The 23,826-nt window shown below is 37.6% G+C and overlaps 4 protein-coding genes across 13 annotated transcripts in view; 1 reads left to right on the top strand and 3 right to left on the bottom strand.

The window, feature by feature from the left end:
* LOC124213790 (uncharacterized) overlaps positions 1-5,631 on the bottom strand; it is a 47,815-nt gene extending 42,184 nt beyond the window's left edge. Inside the window, exon 1 of one of the 3 annotated variants that reach the window (XR_011176553.1) lies at positions 5,585-5,631. Coding sequence is in view for 1 of the 3 variants with exons in the window: in XM_046615435.2 (XP_046471391.1) it covers positions 4,707-4,784 (78 nt within the window). In the remaining 2 variants the exon portion in view is untranslated. Of the gene's footprint in view, positions 1-4,706; positions 5,561-5,584 lie in introns of those variants that run through there. The other 2 variants (XR_011176552.1, XM_046615435.2) reach the window with 2 other exon arrangements.
* Positions 197-12,813, top strand: LOC124213792 (CIMIP2 protein CG18335). Of its 2 annotated transcripts, none has more exons than XM_069134128.1 (7): positions 197-254; positions 8,910-9,048; positions 9,276-9,372; positions 9,736-9,911; positions 11,422-11,584; positions 12,080-12,317; positions 12,622-12,813. In XM_069134128.1, the coding sequence occupies exons 1-7, from the start codon at positions 250-252 to the stop codon at positions 12,689-12,691; spliced, it is 888 nt and encodes a 295-aa protein (XP_068990229.1). In that variant the 5' UTR covers positions 197-249; the 3' UTR covers positions 12,692-12,813. The 2 variants fall into 2 exon arrangements, with proteins under 2 accessions (XP_068990229.1, XP_046471401.1); XM_046615445.2 differs by lacking the exon at positions 197-254 and adding an exon at positions 8,288-8,416.
* Kyat (Kynurenine aminotransferase) lies at positions 12,761-16,715 on the bottom strand. Of its 4 annotated transcripts, none has more exons than XM_046615441.1 (8): positions 16,566-16,715; positions 15,365-15,513; positions 15,138-15,288; positions 14,343-14,579; positions 13,996-14,239; positions 13,676-13,842; positions 13,180-13,530; positions 12,761-12,998 (listed from the first exon to the last, which is right to left on the bottom strand). In XM_046615441.1, exons 1-8 carry the CDS (start codon positions 16,599-16,601, stop codon positions 12,939-12,941), a joined length of 1,395 nt encoding a protein of 464 aa, XP_046471397.1. In that variant the 5' UTR covers positions 16,602-16,715; the 3' UTR covers positions 12,761-12,938. The 4 variants fall into 4 exon arrangements, with proteins under 4 accessions (XP_046471397.1, XP_046471399.1, XP_046471398.1 ...); XM_046615443.2 differs by lacking the exon at positions 16,566-16,715 and adding an exon at positions 15,982-16,132; XM_046615442.2 differs by lacking the exon at positions 16,566-16,715 and adding an exon at positions 15,829-16,111.
* Positions 16,716-18,077: 1,362 nt separating this feature from the next.
* On the bottom strand, positions 18,078-22,586 carry LOC124214926 (rab-like protein 6). 4 transcript variants are annotated; one of them, XM_046617682.2, is made up of 6 exons: positions 22,462-22,586; positions 21,894-22,088; positions 21,006-21,490; positions 19,883-20,676; positions 19,273-19,777; positions 18,078-19,127 (listed from the first exon to the last, which is right to left on the bottom strand). In XM_046617682.2, exons 2-6 carry the CDS (start codon positions 22,018-22,020, stop codon positions 18,927-18,929), a joined length of 2,112 nt encoding a protein of 703 aa, XP_046473638.1. In that variant the 5' UTR covers positions 22,021-22,088; positions 22,462-22,586; the 3' UTR covers positions 18,078-18,926. The 4 variants fall into 4 exon arrangements, with proteins under 4 accessions (XP_046473638.1, XP_046473637.1, XP_046473639.1 ...); XM_046617681.2 differs by having other exon boundaries at positions 21,894-22,094; positions 22,462-22,577; XM_046617683.2 differs by having other exon boundaries at positions 21,894-22,055; positions 22,462-22,577.
* Between the last annotated feature and the right edge of the window lie 1,240 nt (positions 22,587-23,826).

The raw sequence follows: 23,826 nt of genomic DNA, 5'->3' as shown, positions 1-23,826 counted from the left end.
GACAATACCTTCGAGGAGGGAAAGATATTATAGGAGCGTGTTGCAGAGCCTCGGTTAATTGATAATCAATTTCGCTGGCCTTTCTGATTGGCGCGAGCGCCTTCTTGGAAACGCCAATTAATGATCGCGAAAATTGTGTGACTGTGATGTAGGTATATAGTCGTAGGTATCAGTTGTACAATTGAACCTCGCTGAGAAGGAACGAAGTGATTAGTATTCCGCCAGTGCTTTAACATCACGAGAACAAAGATGAAGTAATAGAAATCAGACCTCATCGAACTGCCCCACATCGCTAAGTTGTGCTCGTACATCCATCGCTCGCCTTAAACAACGGGAATAAAGCCAAGGCTGACTTGAAATAACTCTGTTCAGCAAGAGGCTCATTTTTCCACACGTTATCTTTTCGTCCACGATACCGGCAGCCATTGCCCAGCCTAAATTTCTACTCCATGCTAGCCTTTCGTTTGAGCCGCTGCTGAGTCTCGAAATCGAGTTTCACGGGTGGAAAAATTGGTCGACATATCCCAATTCCAATACCCATATACCGTGCCATGAGATGTTATATAATGCGATATTTAACGCGGTGATCAATGCTGTACGACGTCTCCTTGAAATACTTTTACGGAAAATGCGGGCAGTTGGGGAACAACGACAACGATAAATAAGCGTCTATACAACTTTGGCTCGGTTATACGGGTGCTCCCTGATCCCGGTAACACGTATACTCGTATACTTGACGGAAGTGGACGACATGCTATGCAGTAGCAGCTTGAACGTCAAGGCTGCATGGCCATAACTTTTGTCCCTGTGGCGGTTTGACGTCGTTAGAAAAGCTTGGAAGACACGATCGTAAAAAAGTGTCAACGGCGATTCCCGTCGAGTTTATTAAACGAATTTTTACTTCGAATTCATGCAGCAAGAGCAGCGAAATAAATACCATTTTCCCTTCAAGATTCAACGAGAAATAATATCCGAGCTCACGTAATAATTGTACCTACCCGAGTCTCGTCCGTGATTTATATGAAACTGATTGATACTCCTCCGGCCTTCCGCAATTAAGGCCCAATAATTATCTCAAATGTCTTGCGAGATTAACAATCGGCGATCCAGAGGCAATTACAAGCGCTCGTGTATATTTTCGACATCCATCTTTGAGCGGTTAACCCGTCCGGGCTGCAATTCTCACGTTGTAAAATTGATCAACTGATTTTATCAAGTGTATAAGACACGCGAAAGATAATTCCTTCGCCAACTTGTTCTCTTTTCATAAAAACAGCTGGCGGATTCTCGTCTTTGCTCCGTGCAGCGTGATCAAATCTGTAATAACCGTACGTCGCAAATCCGAAGACGAATGGCCTCGGTGAAAACCTTTTCCCTGCGTATGTTATAAATACGAAAAAAATTCAGAAGTGCAGTTGTGAAGCTGCATGGAAACTGAGCTAAGGTTCGTGCAATGAGTCCGATTACTAGCTATGAATAAAATATCACCCTGCAGAGAGAATCGATTGCGTGAAATTTTTCAACCTGCATCTGCGAAAGTTCTCCACGCTGGTGTTTTAGCGAATATTGTTATACGCCAATGTAACACGTTCCACAAATATCTATACAACGTTCATGCAACACTGAAATAAACTATCACTGAATTCAAAACTTCATACCATGGTGCAAAGACAGGTGCTTACCAGACAAATCAAACACGTAGCATCCGGTGGGGAAAGGCGGTGTGGTATGCAGTGAAATAATAATTATTACTTCCCTCTCGCAACGCTGGAAAGGAAGTCGTAATTGTCACGGCGTGTGCTGTCAAACTGCACCCAGGGTGCGGGAGAAACCGCAGTGAATCATAAATGGAAACCAATAAAACCGGTCGAAAATCAATAAGGGTTATTAAAAGAGCCCGAGCAGCTGTGCGAACAAACCGTTTCCTTTCGAATCCAGATGTGGACGTCTATAGACTGTAATTTTGTGTCAATCGGATAGTGTTATCTGATGTTAAATTTTCGAATCACCCTCGAAAGTAATTGTCCTACAGTATTCTACACCTTCCGATTACTTGCATCCAAATTTTCTACAATCTCCCAATTACGACGAGTCCAAATTCATTTCCCTGACACTGTGACGAAGTGGAATGGATTGGGCGTTGAGAATCCTGACCGTTGACCTCGGGCAGGTCGAAGACTCGAAGTCAGTCATCTGCTGGCGCCTTCCGGGCACCTGATACAACAGGAACAACCTACGCACGTGTCTCCCTGATTATGACACGCATTGTATTCCGTTTGGGTTTCTGGCCGTCGGTGCATCTCCGGCTAGTTACAAGCCATTGTTCGAATGGTTAAACGGTGGATAAGCAGCATCGGGTACAAAGGGAGTTTCATTGACTCATCGCGGCAAGCGTTGTTCGTTTAATCTCTCCTGGGTACTTCCACCGCGTTTTGTATAAATTGCACGAGCTGAGCCACGTGCTTTGGTAACCAATCAGACATCGACGATATTCAATCGCGAATGATTCCACGCACGCTCTAAACATCGGCTGGCCCTGACCATTCTTTCTCGAGAGTGCGGGAATTTTTCATATCGAAGTATCACAGCCTGTCAGCTTTTCGGTATTTTGACCTATGATGGACAGACGGATGACAGACAAACAGCCAGGCAGCCGTTTGGTTATAAAAATTGATAAGGAGTATCGATTTTTGGCCAATCAACCTCCTTCGTTATATACTTTACAACTGATTTTCCGAAAGTCTTGAGGCCGTTGTTTCAAAGTTTAGAACGTCAAAAACGTTTCCAAAACGTGCGTCAAATTTTAACGGTCATGCATTCGTTCGTTAAGTTTCAATATGATGCGTCTTTTCTTGTTTCTTAAGGCAATCGGATTCTGATAATCGTCAAAACGCACCAATACCGTCTGCTGTGATTTGTCAGAGAAATTTTCCACACCTTAGTATTTCTTGCCCTTAAAGAACGTTTTTACATCCGATCCCACAATTTTTGTTACTACGCACTGACAATAAACCGAATAATAAAAATGGTGTTACTCAGAGGAACCATAGATCGAGTAATATTTATTTCCAAGGTGTGCTCGCGTGAGTCTGTTATCGCAAGATCGTGTTTGCTTTTTAGTGGGATGACGTAGACGGGGGACAGTCAATTGCGAGAAGCTCCGGTAGCGATAAGCAAATTGCTCGAGGCGAATTACGGAAGTGTTTGAGGATCCCACCTTCGAATTCGTGCCAACAGGAAATTCGTATATTCGTAATAGCATTATCAGGATGATAATACAGAGTGTAGCATAGACGGGGTGAATAACTGTTCGCCGTGAGTTTTTGAGTCACGTACGTATCGCTATAACGCAACGTGCCGTATAATAATTAAAATATATAAACTCACGGGTGTAATTTCGTACGATATATGCGTACAGCACTGCACCCGAGATTATTCTCATTCCATTGAAACCGTATGCAAATAGCTTCGAAATTACCGCCGGGCTAACTGTGAATTATATTCTTGAAAGTTCCGAGGTCTATTGTTAGGTCAATTACACCGGCTGTATCCTTTCCCCGCGTCTTTTATCAAACATACGTTAAAGACACAACCACAGGCGAGGAAATTCTTTCTTGTGCAATGCGAAATGTCGATAAAATTTTTCTTCAGCGCGTTAAAGAGTTTCGTTTTAACTACTTCGGAGGAAAAGCCGAGCTAACGGAATTCGATATGTTATTACACCTATGATGTACGTTGCTGCATGCTTGCGGTGAGCCAATTTTTGGGCCACTCTAATTGTACTTGTCTCGTTGTTGTAACAACTTGGAGGTGTGAAGAAGCTTTGCGAGTTGTTCGAAGACGCAAATAGCGACAGGAATAATTACGAGCTGCGCAGACCGAGTCGTGCAATGAATTAATACAGTATGGAAAAATGTAATATATTCAAACTTTGCGTAGGATTATTCAGACAATATATGTAAAAATAATCAGAATGGTGGGATTCGCGTACGTCGCGCTTGTGTTAACGAGTTTTCTGCCTTCAATTTTCACGTAGGTATCTCGAGACTTCAAAAACGTAGTGCGAGTGAATTATAATGCAGTTCGCTCACTTTGTCACATGGACGGTAATTAACACGCACGTATATATATCAGAGTGGCCGTTGTTTCGGCTTTGATAAAAAATGTTCGTTCCTTTCGTGAAAATAAAATCACGGTACGTAAAAAAAATGTGTGTAAGGTTGAAGGTGGCCGTATAATTTTAATAATATTTATATTTAATGTTTTTTTTTAAATAAATCTAGCAAAAACTCAAGTAACGATTTTGAACTTGGCAAAGTTGTTGCTTGCAATGATAGGTACAAATCCTAAAAATTTCAAAATTGATAGATAAAAAAAAACACATTTTTATTAAGCCATTCTATATAGACAACTTTACCAAGTATCAAATCGATACTTGAATTTTTACTCAAGTTATAACAAACAAAGCAACTGATTTCCATTTAAAATTTCAATCGCTGGATGGCACGAGTTAAAATTATCCGAGCATCTGCAAACGTTACACAAAATTTTTTTTTTCACGCACCCTGATTGCATATTAACGAAGGAAGCAAAAAAATGTTACCAAAGACAAAATAACCGCCACCCTAGTGTGTATTAGCATTTTGCAGAAACGAATGAAACGACCGACGAGGAAATAAGGATATTTGAAGAAAAAAAATTCGTACCATGTTGTCGGAGGCGCTGAATGAGTCATAATCCGAATCGATATAAAATACCGAATTTTGTTCTTGGCGGTACCACATTCTGAATACACTGAATCACTCAACATCAAGTAAGGAATTATGGTCCATCAAATTTAAGGCGTGATCGATCGTAATCTAGTGTGAATCCACAAATATAAGGCGTCGAGCTCGTGTACGTTGTTTAAACTTTTAGTTAAAAATTTTCTTAGCCAACATTCCTATTTCACTTTGTAAATACATTTTTTAGCCACAGTTTCACTGGTTTTCCAATCAGTAACGGTCACGTGATTCATGGTCGTGTTAACATTGTTTAACGGGATAAATTAACGGGCTTGTTAAATTTATATACAATTGATCAGATCTTCGTGCGTAATTCGTTGTCTCACTTAATTTGGCGATTAAAACAGACATTCCGAACAACAGTCTGCACTCGCTAATCGCTGTACACAAAAATCTATAAAACCGTAAGAATTTCCTGCGAAATTTGAATTATCGAGAAATTCTGCTCATAACACTATCCGTAAGCCTCAGTAATGACTGGAATTCCCGGTTTAGTTGAGGAAAAAATAGAAATAAATGAGAATGGAGAAATGACGTGTAACATTTTCCTCGTGTCGACGTCTTCGCAAGGTACACATACTCGCATCGATATCGCGAATTGCATGTAAATAGCCGGGCGCAGGAGGCGGATAATTTCAATTTTAAACGATCGCGATCTATATAATAACACTTTGTTGTTCATCCCACTGTTCGCTCGTTGAATGAAACCATTGTTACACGTATTTCGCCTAGATTAATTTCCCACTGTCACGGAAAAGGCGAGAGGAAGATGAACGTCGAAAGCAAGCCTAAGAATTCACCTCAAACATCGAGTCAAAAGCTAGACCAACAAACTTGACTGTTCCGCTCCGGTCGTGCCGTGTTCGAAAACTGGAAAATAAAACGGAGGCAAAGCCATGCGGCGACTCTCGATGCCCACTTCCAGTTCCACTCTGGGCTTCCCGATCCTCGTTCCCCACCACGGAAGCACGCACATGGTGAATTTTCCTAACTCCATCTCGATGGTCCGTTCACTCGTCGGAGAGCCGTAATTACTCTCACAGATACGGAAGTAAAATCGTGAGTCGAACGAAGTTAAATGACCGTCTTGTCGTTTGAAGAAACGAGGAATTGATCGAGTCGATTGAAACCATCGGGAATCGTTGCGAATCACTTGAAATCGCATGATACAACGCTGAAAAAATCCTTCGAAATCATGGCAATTGTTGAAGACCTCGCGACAAACGCCGAATGGTTTTCATTCGTTAACGCATTCGATCGACTTATCCACCTTGTCGTGTGCCCTCGTTGATTTCCACTTTGCCAAGTGATTCTCAACGATTTCCCAGGCTTCTAGGCAATTCGCAGTGATTTATTGTGATTTCGTGTGATTCTAGCCAGTTCGTACGTCGTTTCAAATCGCCTTGGATATTTGAAAATCAATGGATATCATCCGGTAAAGTGGAAATGAACGAAAAATAGAAATTAACAGAAGAATCGTGACGGGTAATTGAAAGTAATTGATTACGACAAAAAACTGATGCTTGTAAATTCGATAATTAATCAATTCGTTTCGGTTCATTGGACAGTACTCGTACCTTTATCTTATCAATTACCTTTTATACCCTTTGACGTTTGTTCTTCGGTTGCAGATCAATTAGCGCGAGTGAAGACGAAGGGATTTTCTGTTAAACGGTTTAACCTGTATCAAGGAAAACTGCGGTAACTGGCTACAGGCTGATATTTCATCAAATTTGCAGGCATATGTACGCACAGTGAATATTTCATCAGGAGTCGGACCAATTTATGCGTTGATTAATATCCTTCGCGCCAACCTTTTCACTGATTTTCATCCAGACATCGCGAATCTCGGACGTGACAGTTTCCATGAATTATTAACGATATCGTCATCCCGACATACCTGCGATACATATTCCGAAATTTGCATTGCCCGTCAAAACAGTGTTTATTTCATACGAGTCGAAAACTATGCGAACTCGTAAAACCGTGAATCCATGAATTCCACTGCGCTTTTTACTACGGAATACGAACACGTTGAACCATAATTCGTACTTGTTTAAAATGTTGGATTTCTCAGAGGAATGATCGAGACGTGCACGCAAATGTGTAATGATACAACCGTACAAAGTGTTGGGTTAACTTTCTCGAAATTTCACTTACCAATGCAAGCGTAAATTATAACTTTAATTGTATTATTATATGCCTGTAACCATCATAACGCTAATGTTACGAAACCTTAGGATTCCATTTTTGCCTGCAGTATAATGCCGTTACACAAAAGTGGTGAGAGCGTGATCCGTATTCAGTATCAGCAGTTGATATTATCTTTGCTCGTTACGGTGTGCTGTTTACATACCGATAAGAATTGCATATTTGCCCGCGTTCGTGTGCTGATTACGAATCGTCAGGTACGCATACGTCACGAGTAGAGGGTACTTACGGTGATAAACCTGCAGCCTAGAGCTTCGTTTGGATTAAACTTATTAATCCCTTTTCAGGAAAAAAAAAAAAAATGCAAACTAAATACCTGCACACCGCAGTTATTATTCAATCAATTTCCTCACAGTTGCAATCAAGTAATACCTATCATCTATAACAGTGAAACTTTATCTGTAGATATTATAATAGGTGTGTGAATATTTCTTAGAAGTTCATCATCGACGGTAGTTAGCCTAAAAATTTAGAAACAAGTAACCACCTCAACTTTGATTGATTTACGTCAAAAAACGTTTTTTCGTACTAATGGCTACTTGATTGGCTAGTACGTGAATTATATGCATAGTAACGCTGGTCCCCCGAGATTCTTAAAAGTTGGAAATATGTTCAGACCAACTTGTATTACAATTAGACTTCTTAAAAATTGAGTGACTGGTGCCCGAATAGGCTAAGATAATTCTTATATATTACCTTAGAATAGACACCTGACTATAATGTGCAGAGTTATTCAATCAGCTGCAGATGTATCTTACCTTTCTTCTTTTTCTGGTAAAGTAAAAATTATTGCGGATATAAGTCGAACGTATTTCCTCAAGTATCTTTGTAAACGAGTTCAAACGCGCGAATCACTCGATGTTAAATTTTCGTGGGAATTATAATACTGACTGTTTTACTAAAGATGTTTTTCGGAACCGGCTTTATTTCAACTTTCGAGAAAAACAAACCCGCTGACGAAATATTTGTAAATCCAGAAATCTTTCCGCCGCCTGTACATGTATGTACCCATGTAAAATGTATAAAAATTACTGATCGTTTTTTGGAACAATATACTCATGTACCTTATATGTTATATTCCTGCCGGAAAAAAGAGAAGTTCATTAATTTAACGGCTGTCAAAGATTTTCCAATCAGCATGAGTCATCTGTTTCCCGTCATTTCGGACTTCCGTTTTGTTTTGTCTGACATCCGTCATCATGATGTGAAATTTTTTATCAGTATATCCTTTTTACTTTTTCCTAGAATATAAAAAAAAAATATTGACGTATTTTCTCATCAAAAATGAAATTCTCGTCTTCTTAAACATCGTGAGAGCGAACTTTCCGTCTCAGTTTTACGTCTACGTTGAATGATAAATTCTAATTGAAAATGACCGGAACGGAGCTCGTTACCACCGTAGATCCGCACCTTATTCCCGGGTGAGAAATTTGTTGCGTAATTAGTGCATATATATATATATATATATATATACATACACATTCATTAGCGCATCAAACCTTGTAAAATATACCGCATAAATCGCACATCTAAATGTTTTATGAAATTCCGCACCGTTATTTTCATCGCGTGTAATTCCGTTGGAAATAAGTTATACATACCTAAATGCATATTCGTCGCGTGGGCAATAGCTTTTATCACATCTTTGAAATTCCAAGTATGACTGAGGATTAATTCTTCATTCGTATTTATCGGTATGTAGTGAAATGTTAACACGAAATCGGATACTCGTTTCAAGAATACATTATTAGCATTCCGGTTGCGCTCCAAGGCCTTTGATTAAGGTAGCGTATTAATTATTATGTGGGAAAAAAATTCGTTGACTCTGTTAAGTTGATAAGTTTAATTCACGCTTGATTCTGATTCGTACATGTATCTATGTTACTTTACTTGTTTCACCCTGTTCTTGCCCAGATACGCCGGATTTTGTCCCCAGTATCGTTACAGATGTGGCGAAACCTACGGAAGCCAGACGCACAAGCTTTTGCTAGATCCGACGATAAATCATGCCGAAACCCTTATTCTTTCAAACCGTACCACCGACGAATACCAGGTTTAAACATTTGTCGACCCTTTTTCACGCACGAATCTAAATCACGATTCCTTCACCAGATCATTGCTAATTTTACCCTCCAGAATATCGGTACTTAGAATTTGCATTACACCATTGAAGGTATAACCGATACGGTAGTCCATTAAAATAAAATGAGTCTAATAGAATCGATCTATGCAGTTGTCATTTAAAAGAACAGATAATTAACACTATCATTTCCAACGCAGGTTTCGCGGCCTCCGAAAGATGACATCGACATTGTCAATACGAGGTTTAAAAGAGGCACCCCAGTCTATGTTCATCCCATGACACCTGGCTACGAAGGTATAATAATTTTACCAACACTGAGAAAAATTCAGTAAAACACGTATCGTTAAAAAACTGTTTGAATATATTGTTGGAATTACGAAAAACGAGGTACGTCTAACCATTTTGCACTATCGTCGATCCTTTTTTGGTAATTGCAACGCAAAATCAGTTTCTTCGGTTTACTCTACTTTTTTATTTAAACAAGGCTTTAACGTCAATTTATTCTTGCACAAGCATTAAATTTTCGCAACAGTTGCAAGAAAATATAGTAACAGTGACGATAATGAGAAAGAATAGTAACGGAGACTAGACTTTCTGTGTATGATCTTTGTAATTATTCTCGCCGAGTTTAATGAGCACCGTGCGGTTACGTTGCAGGGTTTATGCCAGGTCTGAACGCGAGTCATGGGCAAAGATATACCGTGACAGCTACGGAAGGTATTGCCGAATTTAAGCGTCAAGAGATCCAGAACAAGGAAGTTCTTAATCAGCTCCAGAAGGTCGTCGCGGTGCAGAGCGGACGCGGAGAGCCGCGTAATCTTGAGGAACGTTTGGTGGGTACTGCCGCGATTTTAATCCGTCGTGATTGTACGAGTTACGAGAGAATTAAGCTCAAGTTTATCAGTAAGTCGAGTCAGTCACGACGAGTAGGATGCCAAAAAGCAGCATCCCGCTTTGCAGGTTCTTCCAATCCTTCCTTAAACTTCGTTTACACTTGATCGAGGTTGCGGGAAATTGAAGCAAGGACAAACAAAATTATTTTTCATCACAACGGTTCCTTTTTCTTCTTGTTTTTATCGTGCGACCGGTATTTTACATGATAATTAATATACCGATGTCTATGCGAAGATAAGATTATCTACCTATGTATAAATTCGTCTGGATAAAATGAAAGATAATTTCTTATACGATTATCTCTCCAATAGATAAGACTAGACTCGAGTTGACAAACATATTTTCAAAGATATGTTTCTTTGGCTCAAACAGTCAGTTTTTTCAGTAAAGAAGACCGCGAAGATTTTCCTTCAGAAATACGTTTTTAGTGAATTATGTTGATTGTTTTCACAAAATTACATCAAAGTCTCAAGTCCGAATTGCCACATCTATGTTCCAGTAAACAACAGTTTACGTTGTCCTCATACTGGGAATTTATAAATACATATGAAGATAAACAGCATATTTATCTAGATGAGTATGAAAGATTATATATATATTAAATTTTGTGTACAGGGTGAAAGATGAGGCAAATTTACCTAAGATGATTAAACCTTTGATCAAATTATCTAGGTAACATATAAAAGTGTATCTGACCTTTTTAGTAACCGCAATTTTTTAACGATAAGCAGTCAAGATTAAGAATAAAACAATTAATCCTTTAGTTGGAATGAAAGACGTGGCTTATAAGACAATATTTACCGCATAACACGCGATCAGTTATAGCGTACAAGAGAAAGTCTTTTGGGATATCTTCAAAGTTTCTTAAAGTATGTGTAAATAATATTTGCTTAGCATGGTCACTTTAAATGACTTTTTGATATTCTGCCAGAATAATTGTGTGCAAGAAATTTTAAAACGTTCATTAATTACTCGCATGTTTGCCAATCTTTAATGTCTCTTGCGTCGATCCGGATCCGTAAATACGTAACTGATCATACCTTGCAATAAGCAGCATAGCAGCACAAATACTTTGGAGACGATTTAAAAATTAGATATTGTGTAATATCAATTTAAATATCGCCAAGCCGGTTGATTGACACGAATGACGCAGCCGAGCGAATAAAAATCATCGGGGAATTAAAGCGATACGTTGTTTTAATAGTCAACGATCCAGAACAAGCCCTGCTGCATGTTGATATTTATCTTTCGCGTTAACATAAATATCTTGTCATCCGTGGAAATATTTCTTGTACAAGTTCTACCTGTACGAACTATCAATGTAGTTGAAGATGCCCTTCTAAACTTTGAAGAAATAGTTAACGTGGAGAACCTTGCGTAAGCTGTCTGGCACAATTCGGTGATCTTCAAATTTGAAATGCTCAACTAGTGTGACGAATATGATTTCAGCTGCTCGAAAGTCAGTTTAAACTGCCCATGCTGTCGGTCCGTCCCGATTGTGTCGGTGTAATGAGGAATTTACCGGTCGACGAACAATGCGAAAGACCCAGAGACCACGCACCTTCACCGTATTTCATGAATAACGATAATCCTGGGAAGTTCTTTGTCAATGGTACGTTATTGTATAAAATAGCCGCATATTTCAACTTGCTTTGCTCTCTTCGATATCGTCATTCGCTTTTTGTCATTTGTCTATTCAAATGTTCAAATTGATCGCATCTCACTTCATTCACAAATTGACGCAATTTTCACGCGTAAAAATTTTTGACCATTAAAATTCCGTACAAATTTTCATTAACCTTTTTCGTAAAATACAATTTTTTCAATAAAATAAAACGATCTGAATATATCACCACTCGGATAACTTAATTAAAAGCAACGCGTAGTCATGGGTCTTATTGACAGTGAAAATCGGATGAGATACTCTTTCGTGCGAGAGAATGCCAGATGTACGTTAACGATTTTTTATCAGCTTGAGAATGATGAATTTTTGTATTCTGTTCATCATTTTTTCTTCTTGTTTCTTGGTGCCATCTGATAATCCCAGTAATGTTTAGTCAAAGTATGGATGAAGGGAAATGTTCATTGCTGATGGTTCTTCACGCAGGCTACTCGGGACACATTCCCTATGGTTACGCACACTTTGGCGCGTCAAATTCAGTGATGACGAACAGTGCACTTTGCGATTTCACCTCGAATTACAGACGAAGACAGAGCACAGAATGGGCGCCGGTTACCATTTCTCGGCCGGATCCACCCCTCCTCATACAACCGACTGAAATTTACCACAAACACGTTGGAATGATTCCAAACTACAAGGGACACGTTCCTGGAGAATCATTCAGGTTCGAACTGATAAATTCTGCCGATATCTTAGCCAAAGATTGCGAAGATACAGAATGGTGAAGTGCAAATTTGTTATTAACGCTACCTTGCGCTGCTGACGCACGGCTATTGAGCGGTGATACAATTGCCAAAGAAACCTTGAACACCGTTCACTCTTTTATTCATTAGCGTTTAGGCTGAAGGATTGTGTGTATCATGAGTGAATTTTCAAAGGGTTTATGCTTTGTACGGGAAATATGTGGTGATCGCATAGCTTCAATTTTTGAGACTTTAGATGTTGAAGTTCGTATTGACTGCCTGCAGATTTGGAAAAACATTCGGAGCAGACACCAGGGACGCGAAGAGATGGCTGAGAGGAGATTTCGCGGTTTAAGAAGCATCCGGTTATCATTGCTGATTAAACGTAAGGGAAAGAGGGCAATAAATGTTTTTAAAAAGACCCTTGACAATTGCGTATTTTTGTTGCTGTTTCTCAAAATGGAAGGAATTAATTATTTTTAAAGGTAAACATTCTTGTGGCCATAGTCACATAAAAATATACAAACTTCATATACATCGGGTGAAATTTCAATTTCAGTTGGCAATCCTGTAAAATTAGATCTAATTTTTCAGTAATTCGATTACTGTCGCGCTTTCCACTCTTTCAGAATTCTGGCTGCTTCTTGCAAGTTTTCATCTCTCTGTAAAACATTGTATTGTCAAGTTGAGGACAAAAAACATTTTTATTGTAAATTAATTCAACCTAAGTGCTAAACGAATATTCTTTCTCTCTAACCAGCTGTACTCTCTACAAACAAAAATAACCAAATTTGAACTATCATTTACCCATCGTTTCGATTTTCCAAGCACTAATAATCTCACCTTTATGAAGCAGTATCGTACATTATCCTCGCCCAAATGCTTGTGTTCAGTGCTGTAAAAGGCAGACGGTGGAATCCCCTGCAGACCAACATTTTTCGTCATCCATTTAGTGAACTTATAATCCTTATATTGGTCTTTTTCCGTGGAAAGTTCTACTTTATCTGCTAAAGCTGTCCAGTTTGCGATCATAAAGTAGCCTCCTTCTGGTACGGTAGGGTTCATTCCGACCTCACGTAAAAACGACGCCATATAGTCTCGTTTCGGCAATAAATCCCTTGCCAAACTCTCAAAGTAACAATCCGGCTGACCATACCTCGCGATTTCCTGCTCGAACCCGATAGCTATAGCTTCCTGCACAAAGTAAAATAGACAATTTAACACGACGAGAATAACAATAACTTTCAATTTTAAATGTTTACATTTATCAGTCTTTTTCAACAAAGGTTTTCTTGAGATACCTCGTCGCCGAGGTTATCCGAAAAAAATTTTTTTTTACCTGAATAGTAGTAGCGCAAGTGTAGACTGTGTTTTGATGAACAATTTGTAAATTGTAAATTAGGTTAGCTGGTCCATAAGCCCAGCCAATTTTCCAACCCGTCACACTGAAGGTTTTACCCGCTGATCCGATGGTAATAGTACGCTCGTACATACCGGGCAGAGTTGCTGTGGAATATGAAAATTTTTAACAATTAATTTTTAGTCAGAGAAACATATCCTGGAATTGATTCGTAAATTTATGCCTCATTGTTGACAATGAGCAATCCTACAACTGAATTAAGAAGATATTCTCAGGAGTGATGGTGCAGTTTTAATAACCTATTCTAACATGTTCGTTTGGCTTGTAAACGAGCCATTCGTACACCTCGTCGGATATTACGATAGCATTCCATTTCTTCGCCAAGTCTGCAATGACCTGTAATTCTTCCCGTGTAAAGACTTTGCCAGTGGGATTGTGAGGAGTATTAACAATGATACCCTTCGTTTTTTCATTAAATAGTCCTTCTAACTCTTCTTTATCTAAAACCCAGTCTCCCGAGCTTATATTTCCACTTGTTCTTTTCTGTAAACATAATGTATTAATATAGATTTTAACTTGTAACTCTGACCGATATTTTGTTTATATACAGTTATTATTCAAGTTATTTATAAAGGTTTCATCTCACTGGCTTCAAAGCAATAAATCTCGGAGTGCCGCCGGCTCCTAAAATCATTGGCTCGTAGCAGTCAAAGAAAGGTTCAATGATAATCCATTCGTCGCCAGGTCTTGTGTGTCCATGAATTGCTACAAAGAGCCCCTCGTAGGCACCAGAGGTAACTAGAATCTCAGTGTTGGGGTTCAGATCACGGTTCAAAATTCGTGAATAAAGTTTGCTCAATGCATTGACCAGCCTTGGGTGACCCTAGAACAATGAATACGACATTTCTCTAAATGATATTTTAATTTTTCCAAGAATTTATTACAAGGCTTAATTGACACTATTGCGCAGTTAAGCACAGTTATCTGAATCAAAAATTTATATCACTAAAAAATAAGAAATTAACATTTTTCAATGAAACTGTAAATCACTAATTAATAATTAAACTACTGGCAGTTTCTAATAGATACAGCATATGCTCTAAGTTAATAATGATAAGACAAGATTCTGGGGAAGAAAAAAATTGAGAGGAATAATACAACTACAAACTAATATCTAGAGGTCAAAAGTTGGACGAGTATGACGCTTTATTAAACTATGTTTGCTAAAGACTTGTATGTTGCAAAATATTACTCTTTGTCTTATCATCAATGTTACGTCACACGCATGAATTGGTAGCAGTCAAGATATTATTGCTCTTAATAAAAGTTTGTTCATCGTTAGGCTAGATTAAGTAACAATGTAATACTTTGAATAACCAAGGCAAAATATTGGTTTATTTGAGAAGATCTGTTAAAGGTTCTGGCTGATATGATTACTTACAAAACCCCTGGTATATTGATTCAATAATGGATTTTCTGAAGTTGCGCTTGCAGCTAAAGCTTTGGTTACATTTTCTGGTGCATGAAAATCGGGAAATCCTTGTCCAAGGTTTAGCGGCTTATGTTTAAGTGCTAGTTGAATATATTCCACCCTAAGTAAAATACAATTATTTATTTCTGGAGGAAACATAGCTAGAGATAAGAAATAAAGCACAATTCGAAATTTACCAAACTGATTTTTCTGTTCCTATGAAACGTTCGGGTAGTGAGAATTTATCCATCGCCGCTTTGCTGTGAGACTCGTTCACTTGAGCAAGAGCAACAACTGACGGTTGAAACCTGCAAATTGTTTTGAATAGACCCACTCTTGCCAGCATCTGTAAAAGAAAGAAGCATCAACAAAAGCAAGTATCATTATGATTTTCATATAATGTAAAAATGTGCAAAAATATAAATACGAAAAAATTACCATAATATTTGCCTTTGCCTAGTCAAAATGCAGAAAAACAGAAATGCAACACAAAATGTTAAATGAAATATTTGCGCAAGGTATTGAGATGATAGGTTATTTTTTTAAAGTACAGTAACGGTTAAGCTTCTCCACTTCAATTGTATTTTGATATTTGCAGGGTGTTAGCGCTTGTTGTAGAGAAAACAATGAGTAGCAATAAAAATAATGATAAGCAGCTTACATAATTTATTAACTATCAAACACAAGGGCGGGAAGAATTAACGTCCAACAATGCCACCGGTTCGATACACCAAACTTTCAGCCTGTGTGCTGTTAATTATGCCAAGCGGTGTAATTCCTTTTCTATTGTTTAAGTTTAAAAAACCTTATTTACTGTTCTATAGTTCCAAAAAACAAATGTCGTCTGCTGCGCGACGACCTTTCGAATACTGTCGAATACCACGTTTCACGCGTTAGTCGTTAATGGCAGATATCATTCGATCATTTTTTTATTTTTTTTTTTCGTTCTCGTTTATTATTTAATTCAAGCATGCGTGCAAAAAGTTTTTATCGACAATTCCGCGTCGTTTTGTTGGCTGAACTGCAGAAAACGTCATCACTCGTCACTTGCGCATGACCTTTGGCACGCTTTGGAGACAGCCTTTAAAGTTGAAAGTTAAGTGGAAGATTCAAATGCCGGCGATGTTTCGTTCCAATTAACAAACCATTCGCAGAAAACTATTCGGAAGGGTACTAATAACTCTCTTTAAAATCCGTTTTACTTCCAATTACATAACACATCTGGTCGCTTTTAATCAACTTTGTAAACCATCGATTACATTCACCATACAATACATAGGTTACACACAGTCATATTAAAGTTGACCGAAGATTATATCGAAATTTTCCCTTGTTGTCCATAGTTTATAATTTACTTATTGCGAAATATGCAACAGGCGCTACTTGAAATATTCTTACCAATAATAATTTGAAGAAAAATCTATTCGATGCCATATCTTTTTAACCTCCACTTCGGGACAGCGTTGATATTGAACTGAGAATCATTTTATTTTTTCCGGTCCGGGTCCTGATGTGTATACAGTAGAATCTCCATTGTTCGAAATATTCTGGTCCCACTCTAACTAGCTCGACTAACACGTACTGCAGATATACCCACAACCTTTGAGGTCATAACAAGTATCAATTATATTTTTCCGTGACAGGCTCAGGTAATAGAGACTAAAAGTCGCCGTAGCTCGTACAACACGCGTTTATTTAATTCCAAAATAAACTTGAATAATCGCGAACCCCGATGAAGCGGGTTCGAATAATCTAGACTCTACTATATCTGACCTAACTTTCACTTGCCAGTTAAAGCAAGGCAATTTGTTGATTTGAATATGTTAGCCTCCTGATTAACGATTGCTTATTGGAATTTGCAAGGTCTCATTCTTGTACGTAATCGCAATCTTGTAAAGCTTTAGTGCAATATTAGAAAAATATATTTTGGAGGATCACAGAACCATGCCAACTAACAATGTAAAAACTTCGTATCAATTTAATTGAACGTTTCAACGTTCCAGCACAATTTTCTGTATATATTTCGCCCCGAATTTATCTTTAATTTGAGATGGAAGATAAACAACGTTGTAACAACACAACGATGGAAAAAGAATCACGTGCAACCTGCAGCAGTTCAATCTAAATAATAATCTATAAAGATATTAATCAAATACTATAAACTTGCGGAGGTGAGCTGTCTAAAATAGATTCTTTATACTAATTTTATTGAGAGAAAGCCGTATCTTTAATATTTAATAAATTATTATATTTGTCAGATATGAGGATCCCTTTAAACATACAAAAACAGAAAATACTGAAATCATGAACATGAGCTTATAGTCTTATTAAAAAGAATCAATTTTCGTCCCAAGGTTATGGAACTTGGTCGATAAACGCAGAATTACAAGACAGCATTGCCGCATTGACAGTACAATTCATTGCTAAAACCACAGAACATCGAAGGGGCATTATTTACTTTGCGTAATTCAAATGCTGCGCCAAACCACTACCGATTGTAGTTCCGACACGAGCCGAGGTGGCGCTGCTATCTGCGTCCGTGGCTGCTAGCCTTCCGCCAATCGTATATCGTCATTCAATTGTCAGCACCTTACGTTAGCGTTTCGTCGCGTTTGTGTTGTGGGTTATTTTGTGAATTTATTTTTCGTAGTGATGTTTAGTGTGGTGGAAAAATGTGTACTGGACTCGCCGCAGTATTCTTCGAAGATCATCAGGACTTATTCGCAAAACACATTGGTGGTAAGTACCACCAGAATTGAGCCGTATTAAAATTTTGCCGATCTGCGATATCGCCTCTAAAACTTTGTGAACGGGTACGAAAAGAGGGCGAATCAATTTTTACTTTTAATTATCGTTTGAATATACATTTATTAACATTATATTCAATGTATGTAATGACACAATAGTGTACAACGTTACATTATAAATGACTATAAACAACAAAGTGATTTAACGTCGAAAATAAAAATCGTAACTACATTAGAAAAAAAAAAAAAACTCACAGAGATTAACGAACGTAATAATAATAATAACATCGTAATTACGGTATGTCAAGATCATTTTTTATACCTACATCAGATCTTTATATAATTTACCAATTTGATCAATAAGGAAAATACGTTGCCAATTAAAGAACTCACTATTTTTATCAACAATTAAGGGCGAGAAAGAATCGCACTAAACAATCGTTTCTAAATTACTCAATATTCAAATGTATTTTACACGTAATGACGTTCAACATGAACTCTAAGCGTTATTACAATATCGGACACATACGTACACAGATAGATGGAATGAGAGTCTTATGATTCATTTGTCAAAACTTGTTTCAAGTTGGAAGAGAGATCTTGTATGTGATATCGATTAATAGCTAATAATTTTTTGATTATTGAGGAACAAATTGCATGCTGCAATGATCAACCATTAGACATATTGAACGACTTTACAGCGTTGCATTATTCAAATAGCTAGGTATAATGTATATCACAATCAGGAATTAGATTGCGCCAGACCTTTAAAGCTCAAGTACGAATAATTTTGTTATACCAAGTGATTTATCTTTCCCAAGTCCGAAAGCTATTTTGCGTTATATTCATTTCAGAAGCATTTATTATTACCCTTCAATTTATCTATTCATATATTCATTATATTCTGGACCAAAGTTACGAAGCGAGACGTTTTTTCTTTTCTTTCTTAGATGCCAGATATTGAAGTTGTTTTCAGATGTGGCCATCTTAAGCTTCTAACCATCTCGTAGGGCTATATAGCCTCGTAAGCGGCATCTATTCCTGGCCTTGTTGCCGCTCCGTTCAAAAACTCTTCCAACTCGTCGTGTTCTCTATTCCCATCTTTTGAACGTCTAAATGATCGTTTCTTTCTTTTTTCCAACTTATCCGACTTCTCCCTGTCTTTTTCTTTATCTTTGGATTTTTTCTTTTTTTTCTTCTCTTTCTCTTCACTCTAAAATACATAAAGCAGATTATTTTACTTATCTATTATGTTATGGCCAATTCGCACACCTTTTAATAGGAAAAACTTATTGCCAGTCAGGAATTCAATCTCAGTTGAGTAAAATTGAAGTTTCAAAAATATGTACAATAAGTACCTTCTCTTTGAGTTTCTTCTTCTCCTTCATAACCGGGCTGCTGTTATTTGAGCTCATTTGTCGCATACTTGTGTTATCCAGTAGTTCTAAGTGTACGTTTGAGCTGGTCATGCTGACGTCTAAACTCTTATCGCTTAATTCTAGCCTATCTTTTTTTGTACTTGTACTGCTGACATCCTCTCCCCCTTCAGGACTCTGTCGCCACTTAGAATCTTGGCCTAACCAGGTGTCAAATGCCTCTGCCTTTATTTCGTGCAAGTCACCGATTTCATAATCATTCACTATCTGTAATTCGGGCTCGACAGAAGAAACTGAGTCCCGCTTTGTTACAATCTGTCTATGTTTCTCTGTATTTGTATCAGCCTCTGCCAACGAATCTCGTTTATGTTTTTGTTTGATTAATGGATTTTCAGTAAGTATTAGTTGAACAGGTGAAGGATTTTCGTCTGCAGATGACAAATCATCTTCGTAGCCCGCGACAAGAGGATTTCCCGTCTCAGTATCACTAAAAAGTATTCGAAGATTAATATTCTTGAGATCTTAGATAGATACTTACTAAAAACCACCGAAGAGTAAAGAATTAACTGTCGAAGACTTTTTGTTTACTCACCTCTCAGAGTCGGCCTGTGCTTGTTGTACTTTTTGTGGAGTTGCTTGGCTATTGTCATCCAAGAACGACCTATCGAGCATTCCATCATCTGGTACAAAATCCTCAACACTAGTTATTGCATTATTTGAGTTTGTCATGTTTGTTTCCACTGGTTTTTCAACTTCTTCATCCTTCTTGCCAAATATTTTAGACATAAACGACTGTGATCTTTGGGTTGAATCTCTCCTTTCCAAATTATCGGCCGCAGAGTCATCAACTTTAGTCACTTCTACTTTTGGTAATGGTTGGATATTTGGTAAAGTCGCCGCAGCTTGTAATATCTTTTGTGAAGTTGCAGAATTTTCCAATCTCGTCAGCGAGTGTTCTTTCTTTGGTTGAAACTTAAAATCAATGTTTTTCACTGGTATGGGTGTACCGCCGCCAATAGGGCCAATGGGACCAGGCATTGATAAAGATCTCTTGACTTCCGAATTTAAACTTGCAGAACTATTTGAGGGTGATATTTGATGTGTGCTTAAAGACGAAGTTATATTTGGCGTCAATACAGATGCAGATACAGAATCGGCAATAGCACGTCTTTTGTTCACTAAATTATCTAAAAATTTGTTGTAATCCGCATCATCTCCATCTTGGAATAGATCAAGCTCTTGGACAGTAAGCCTTGTTTCTTCCTCGTTCGTATCCAATTGCTTCAATAATGTCTCGCGTTGCAATTGAAGAAACGGTAAATTGAAAAATTTGTGCAATAACTTCAGTCCAAAACCATTCCTCATTGACGACTCCGCGTATCTCACCTGATAGAAATAAAAAACCGATATATTACCATGTATCACGTATAATAGTATTCTATGAATATCGAACTTGTTCTAAAATTTAAATATAATTCAAAGTGGTTCTTGATAGGTGTGCATGTAGTGCTACATCAATATCTTTCCCTACTATTATAAGTGTAGTAAAGAAATGACTAGAAACTTCCATTCTTTTTTTTATACAAAAACCTATAAACCCAGATACTGTACTTATTTTGATCTAAACCGAAACTCTGATGTTGTTCTGAGGCTATATGATGGAAAAAAATCCACTTTAGTGCACGATGAAATCTGTTAAGGAATCAAGCATTTACCTGAGCTGTTCTTCCTTGGAGAGAGTCGATAAAATAAGTAACATGATCAGGAGTAACGGTTCTGTGATGAGACATGTCGCAATGATTGCCTAAAACAATGACGGGAATGTGGCTTGGTATTTTAGGGAGTTCTCTTTGAACGTAATCAAACGTCCAAGTTTTTGTGATATCCATCATGACTATGACTCCGTTCGTCCCTTTGTAGACGTCTAAAAATTCGGCGTCCAACGCGGGCTCCTCAATTACGTGCTCAGAAGGAGCATTGTCCATTTTCAGTCCGTCCAACTTCCGGCGTCTCCTCCCACGGTCTACAACGTCCCAAACTTCCACCTTGACAATGTCGTCGGTCGCTTTATAATTCCACTGGATACTAGCTACTTGTATTTCTTCGGTCGGTATATATTCTTCGACAAATTTCTGACCCTGCAGTCTATGGAACAGGCATGTCTTTCCCACATTTCTGTCACCCTTTATTATGATTTTCACTAAAAGCCAGAAAAATGTGTGCAATTTATGAAAAGCACAGAGAACAAATGAGAATCATTATGCAAAGTTAGAACATCTCAGGTACAGATTTTTGAGCATTTTTATTTCCATTGTATTTGATGATAAAATGTAAGACACAAACACTGATTTTTTCCGATGCCTTTAACAATTCCAAACATATTAAATATCGGGTCATAGTTACAAGATAATACAGACTTCAGGAAACTGTTAGATGTTAGGAAATATTAGTTCGCAGACTAACGACTCTGGAAATTGTCTTTGGGAGAATGACAAATTACAGTTAAAGAATCATTCGGAGCGAATGCAGGTTGCGATCTTCAATGCTATGAAATCTGTGATAACTATTCTCGCGCTTCTTATACCTTGAATAAAATTACTTACTATTATACTGTACACCTTTGGCAAACTTTCTTTGCAACGTTGTCGGCATCGACTGATGCGCCGGCCTGGGAGACACATTTCCAGGCCCCTCAGACTTGCCGGCTAACCTTTTAAAAGCGGAAAACATATTTCTCTCCACTTCTTCCTAACGATACCGTTCACCTGTTTGAGTCGGATTAAAGTTTTAGGGAATATCTGTAACTTATGAAAGATTCGTCAGAACGGGTTACGAATTATCTTACCAAATAATATTGTCAACAAACGCTAAGTTTGCATTCAATTTTGACATTTTTATTGGCTAGGTTAGGTTACACGCCTTATTGAATTTGTCAAATCTTGTTGAAGTACCGGAATATTTGTTAGACTTTGATGTTGTTTTTCTCGCAGATTTTTCCTATCGTTTGATTTACGGCAACCAACTGTTTGATCAATATAAACTGACACGGCGTTCGTACAAATCATTAAAGTAGTCGCGTGTCTCTGTCGAGCACTCAAAAATCACTATCTATAATATAATATCACGTATTGTTTCAGACAGACAAATAAGTTTGTCTTCGTATTGACTCACCGAGAGATTATCCTGTCTTTCATAGTCTGCATAATATATGTTTTATTTGAATATAACAAAGCAACTTTTATCGGAGATAGTTCCAGCTGTCAAGTAACAGCTGTTTCTTTTATTTCTTTTTGTTTTACCCGAATTCAGTTGGCAACACTAATTGCCGAAGTACCCGGCAACGGTGGCGCTTTTTATTTCAATTTATTATCTTCGATCTCGATCATCGTTAGATCGATAGTAACCAGTTCAAATTTGATATTTAGCCAATTCGGAATATTCTGTTTCACAGATTACAATAATGCAGCGTAAATCGGCATGAACTGAATCAACTCATGTTCAGACTCTTTAAAAGTTTGAATTAAGATTTATTTCAACGTCGTAATTTGTGGGAAAAATTTGTTTTTTGACCGTGTAACTGTGTAGATATCATTCGTTTATTTTTAGTTTGTGTTTTTTCGCACGGTCATAAAATAGGGATAGATCACCGAAAGGATCGATTGACGGGTTGGGAATGAAGTACTAAGCTGAAAATGATCATTTTTGCTTGTATAAATAGTATGTATATTTTTTTTATAATTTTAATACAATACATTCTAATCTTGTTGCCGAGAACTTGTAGGTAACATTTTCCTAACAAATGTACTAAGCATTATTTAATTCTTGTTTATGATCACTTATATTTAACGTTTTTTTCATGTTATAAGATACAAATCAGGTATAAAAATAACGTTAGGATTGCCGTACAAGATCGCAAAGAACCCAATTATGTTTATCAGTAGCCACTTTACCAAAATATTGATATCCCCTATAGTGATTATTAAGATTTTCAAGGCTTTATCATGGGTTATATGGCTATGAGCTACTATCGTGAAATCGATCTGACGTTGAATGAATATTCAATGTAACAGCTTCGAATCTATACCACTGCAGCAATTACTATGAGCGTTGATAATGTAACGACAGTCCGTTCATAATTCATGCAATTACAGTTGAACAAACTATAATCATGATTAAGAATCGCACATATCAGATTGTATTCGTAAGATCGAGTTCCGGTAATTGTGATGGTTGAAATCATTGAAGCATGGTGCGTGGACTTTCAAATGAAAATATATCCAAATCGTCATTGAGCAATTGACTACATTGTTGCATCATGGCAATTTTCAATTTTTAAAAAAATCGAAAAAACCAAGAAATTAATTAAAATTATATCGGCACAATAATTACTCGACGATTATGACCTATTTAACACTGGAATTAACGCTCACAATATATAGTGAAAAATTACTCACTCAATCCTCATATTATTTAAAAGTTTAACGAAAATAAATTGACTCTAATATACTTGGTCGCTACAGTGGAATTTTTTTTTAA

Source organism: Neodiprion pinetum, chromosome 3 (genome assembly GCF_021155775.2).
Source record: "Neodiprion pinetum isolate iyNeoPine1 chromosome 3, iyNeoPine1.2, whole genome shotgun sequence".
Taxonomy (NCBI): Eukaryota; Metazoa; Arthropoda; class Insecta; order Hymenoptera; family Diprionidae; genus Neodiprion; species Neodiprion pinetum.
Note: the sequence above shows the minus strand (reverse complement) of the source record. Positions and strands in the feature narration are given on the sequence as shown.

Coding starts and splice junctions, on each gene's coding strand:
- LOC124214926 (XM_046617682.2), bottom strand. CDS start 22,020: ATGTTTTCCGCTTTTAAAAGGTTAGCCGGCAAGTCTGAGGGGCCTGGA. Junction 21,491..21,893: donor CAAAGGTGTACAGTATAATA/GTAAGTAATTTT, acceptor TCTGGCTTTTAG/TGAAAATCATAATAAAGGGT. Junction 20,677..21,005: donor TCCAAGGAAGAACAGCTCAG/GTAAATGCTTGA, acceptor TATTTCTATCAG/GTGAGATACGCGGAGTCGTC.
- LOC124213792 (XM_046615445.2), top strand. CDS start 8,367: ATGACCGGAACGGAGCTCGTTACCACCGTAGATCCGCACCTTATTCCC. Junction 9,373..9,735: donor CATGACACCTGGCTACGAAG/GTATAATAATTT, acceptor GTTACGTTGCAG/GGTTTATGCCAGGTCTGAAC. Junction 11,585..12,079: donor TGGGAAGTTCTTTGTCAATG/GTACGTTATTGT, acceptor TTCTTCACGCAG/GCTACTCGGGACACATTCCC.
- Kyat (XM_046615441.1), bottom strand. CDS start 16,601: ATGGCATCGAATAGATTTTTCTTCAAATTATTATTG. Junction 14,580..15,137: donor ATCAATATACCAGGGGTTTT/GTAAGTAATCAT, acceptor TCATTGTTCTAG/GGTCACCCAAGGCTGGTCAA. Junction 13,843..13,995: donor AAACGAACATGTTAGAATAG/GTTATTAAAACT, acceptor CATATTCCACAG/CAACTCTGCCCGGTATGTAC.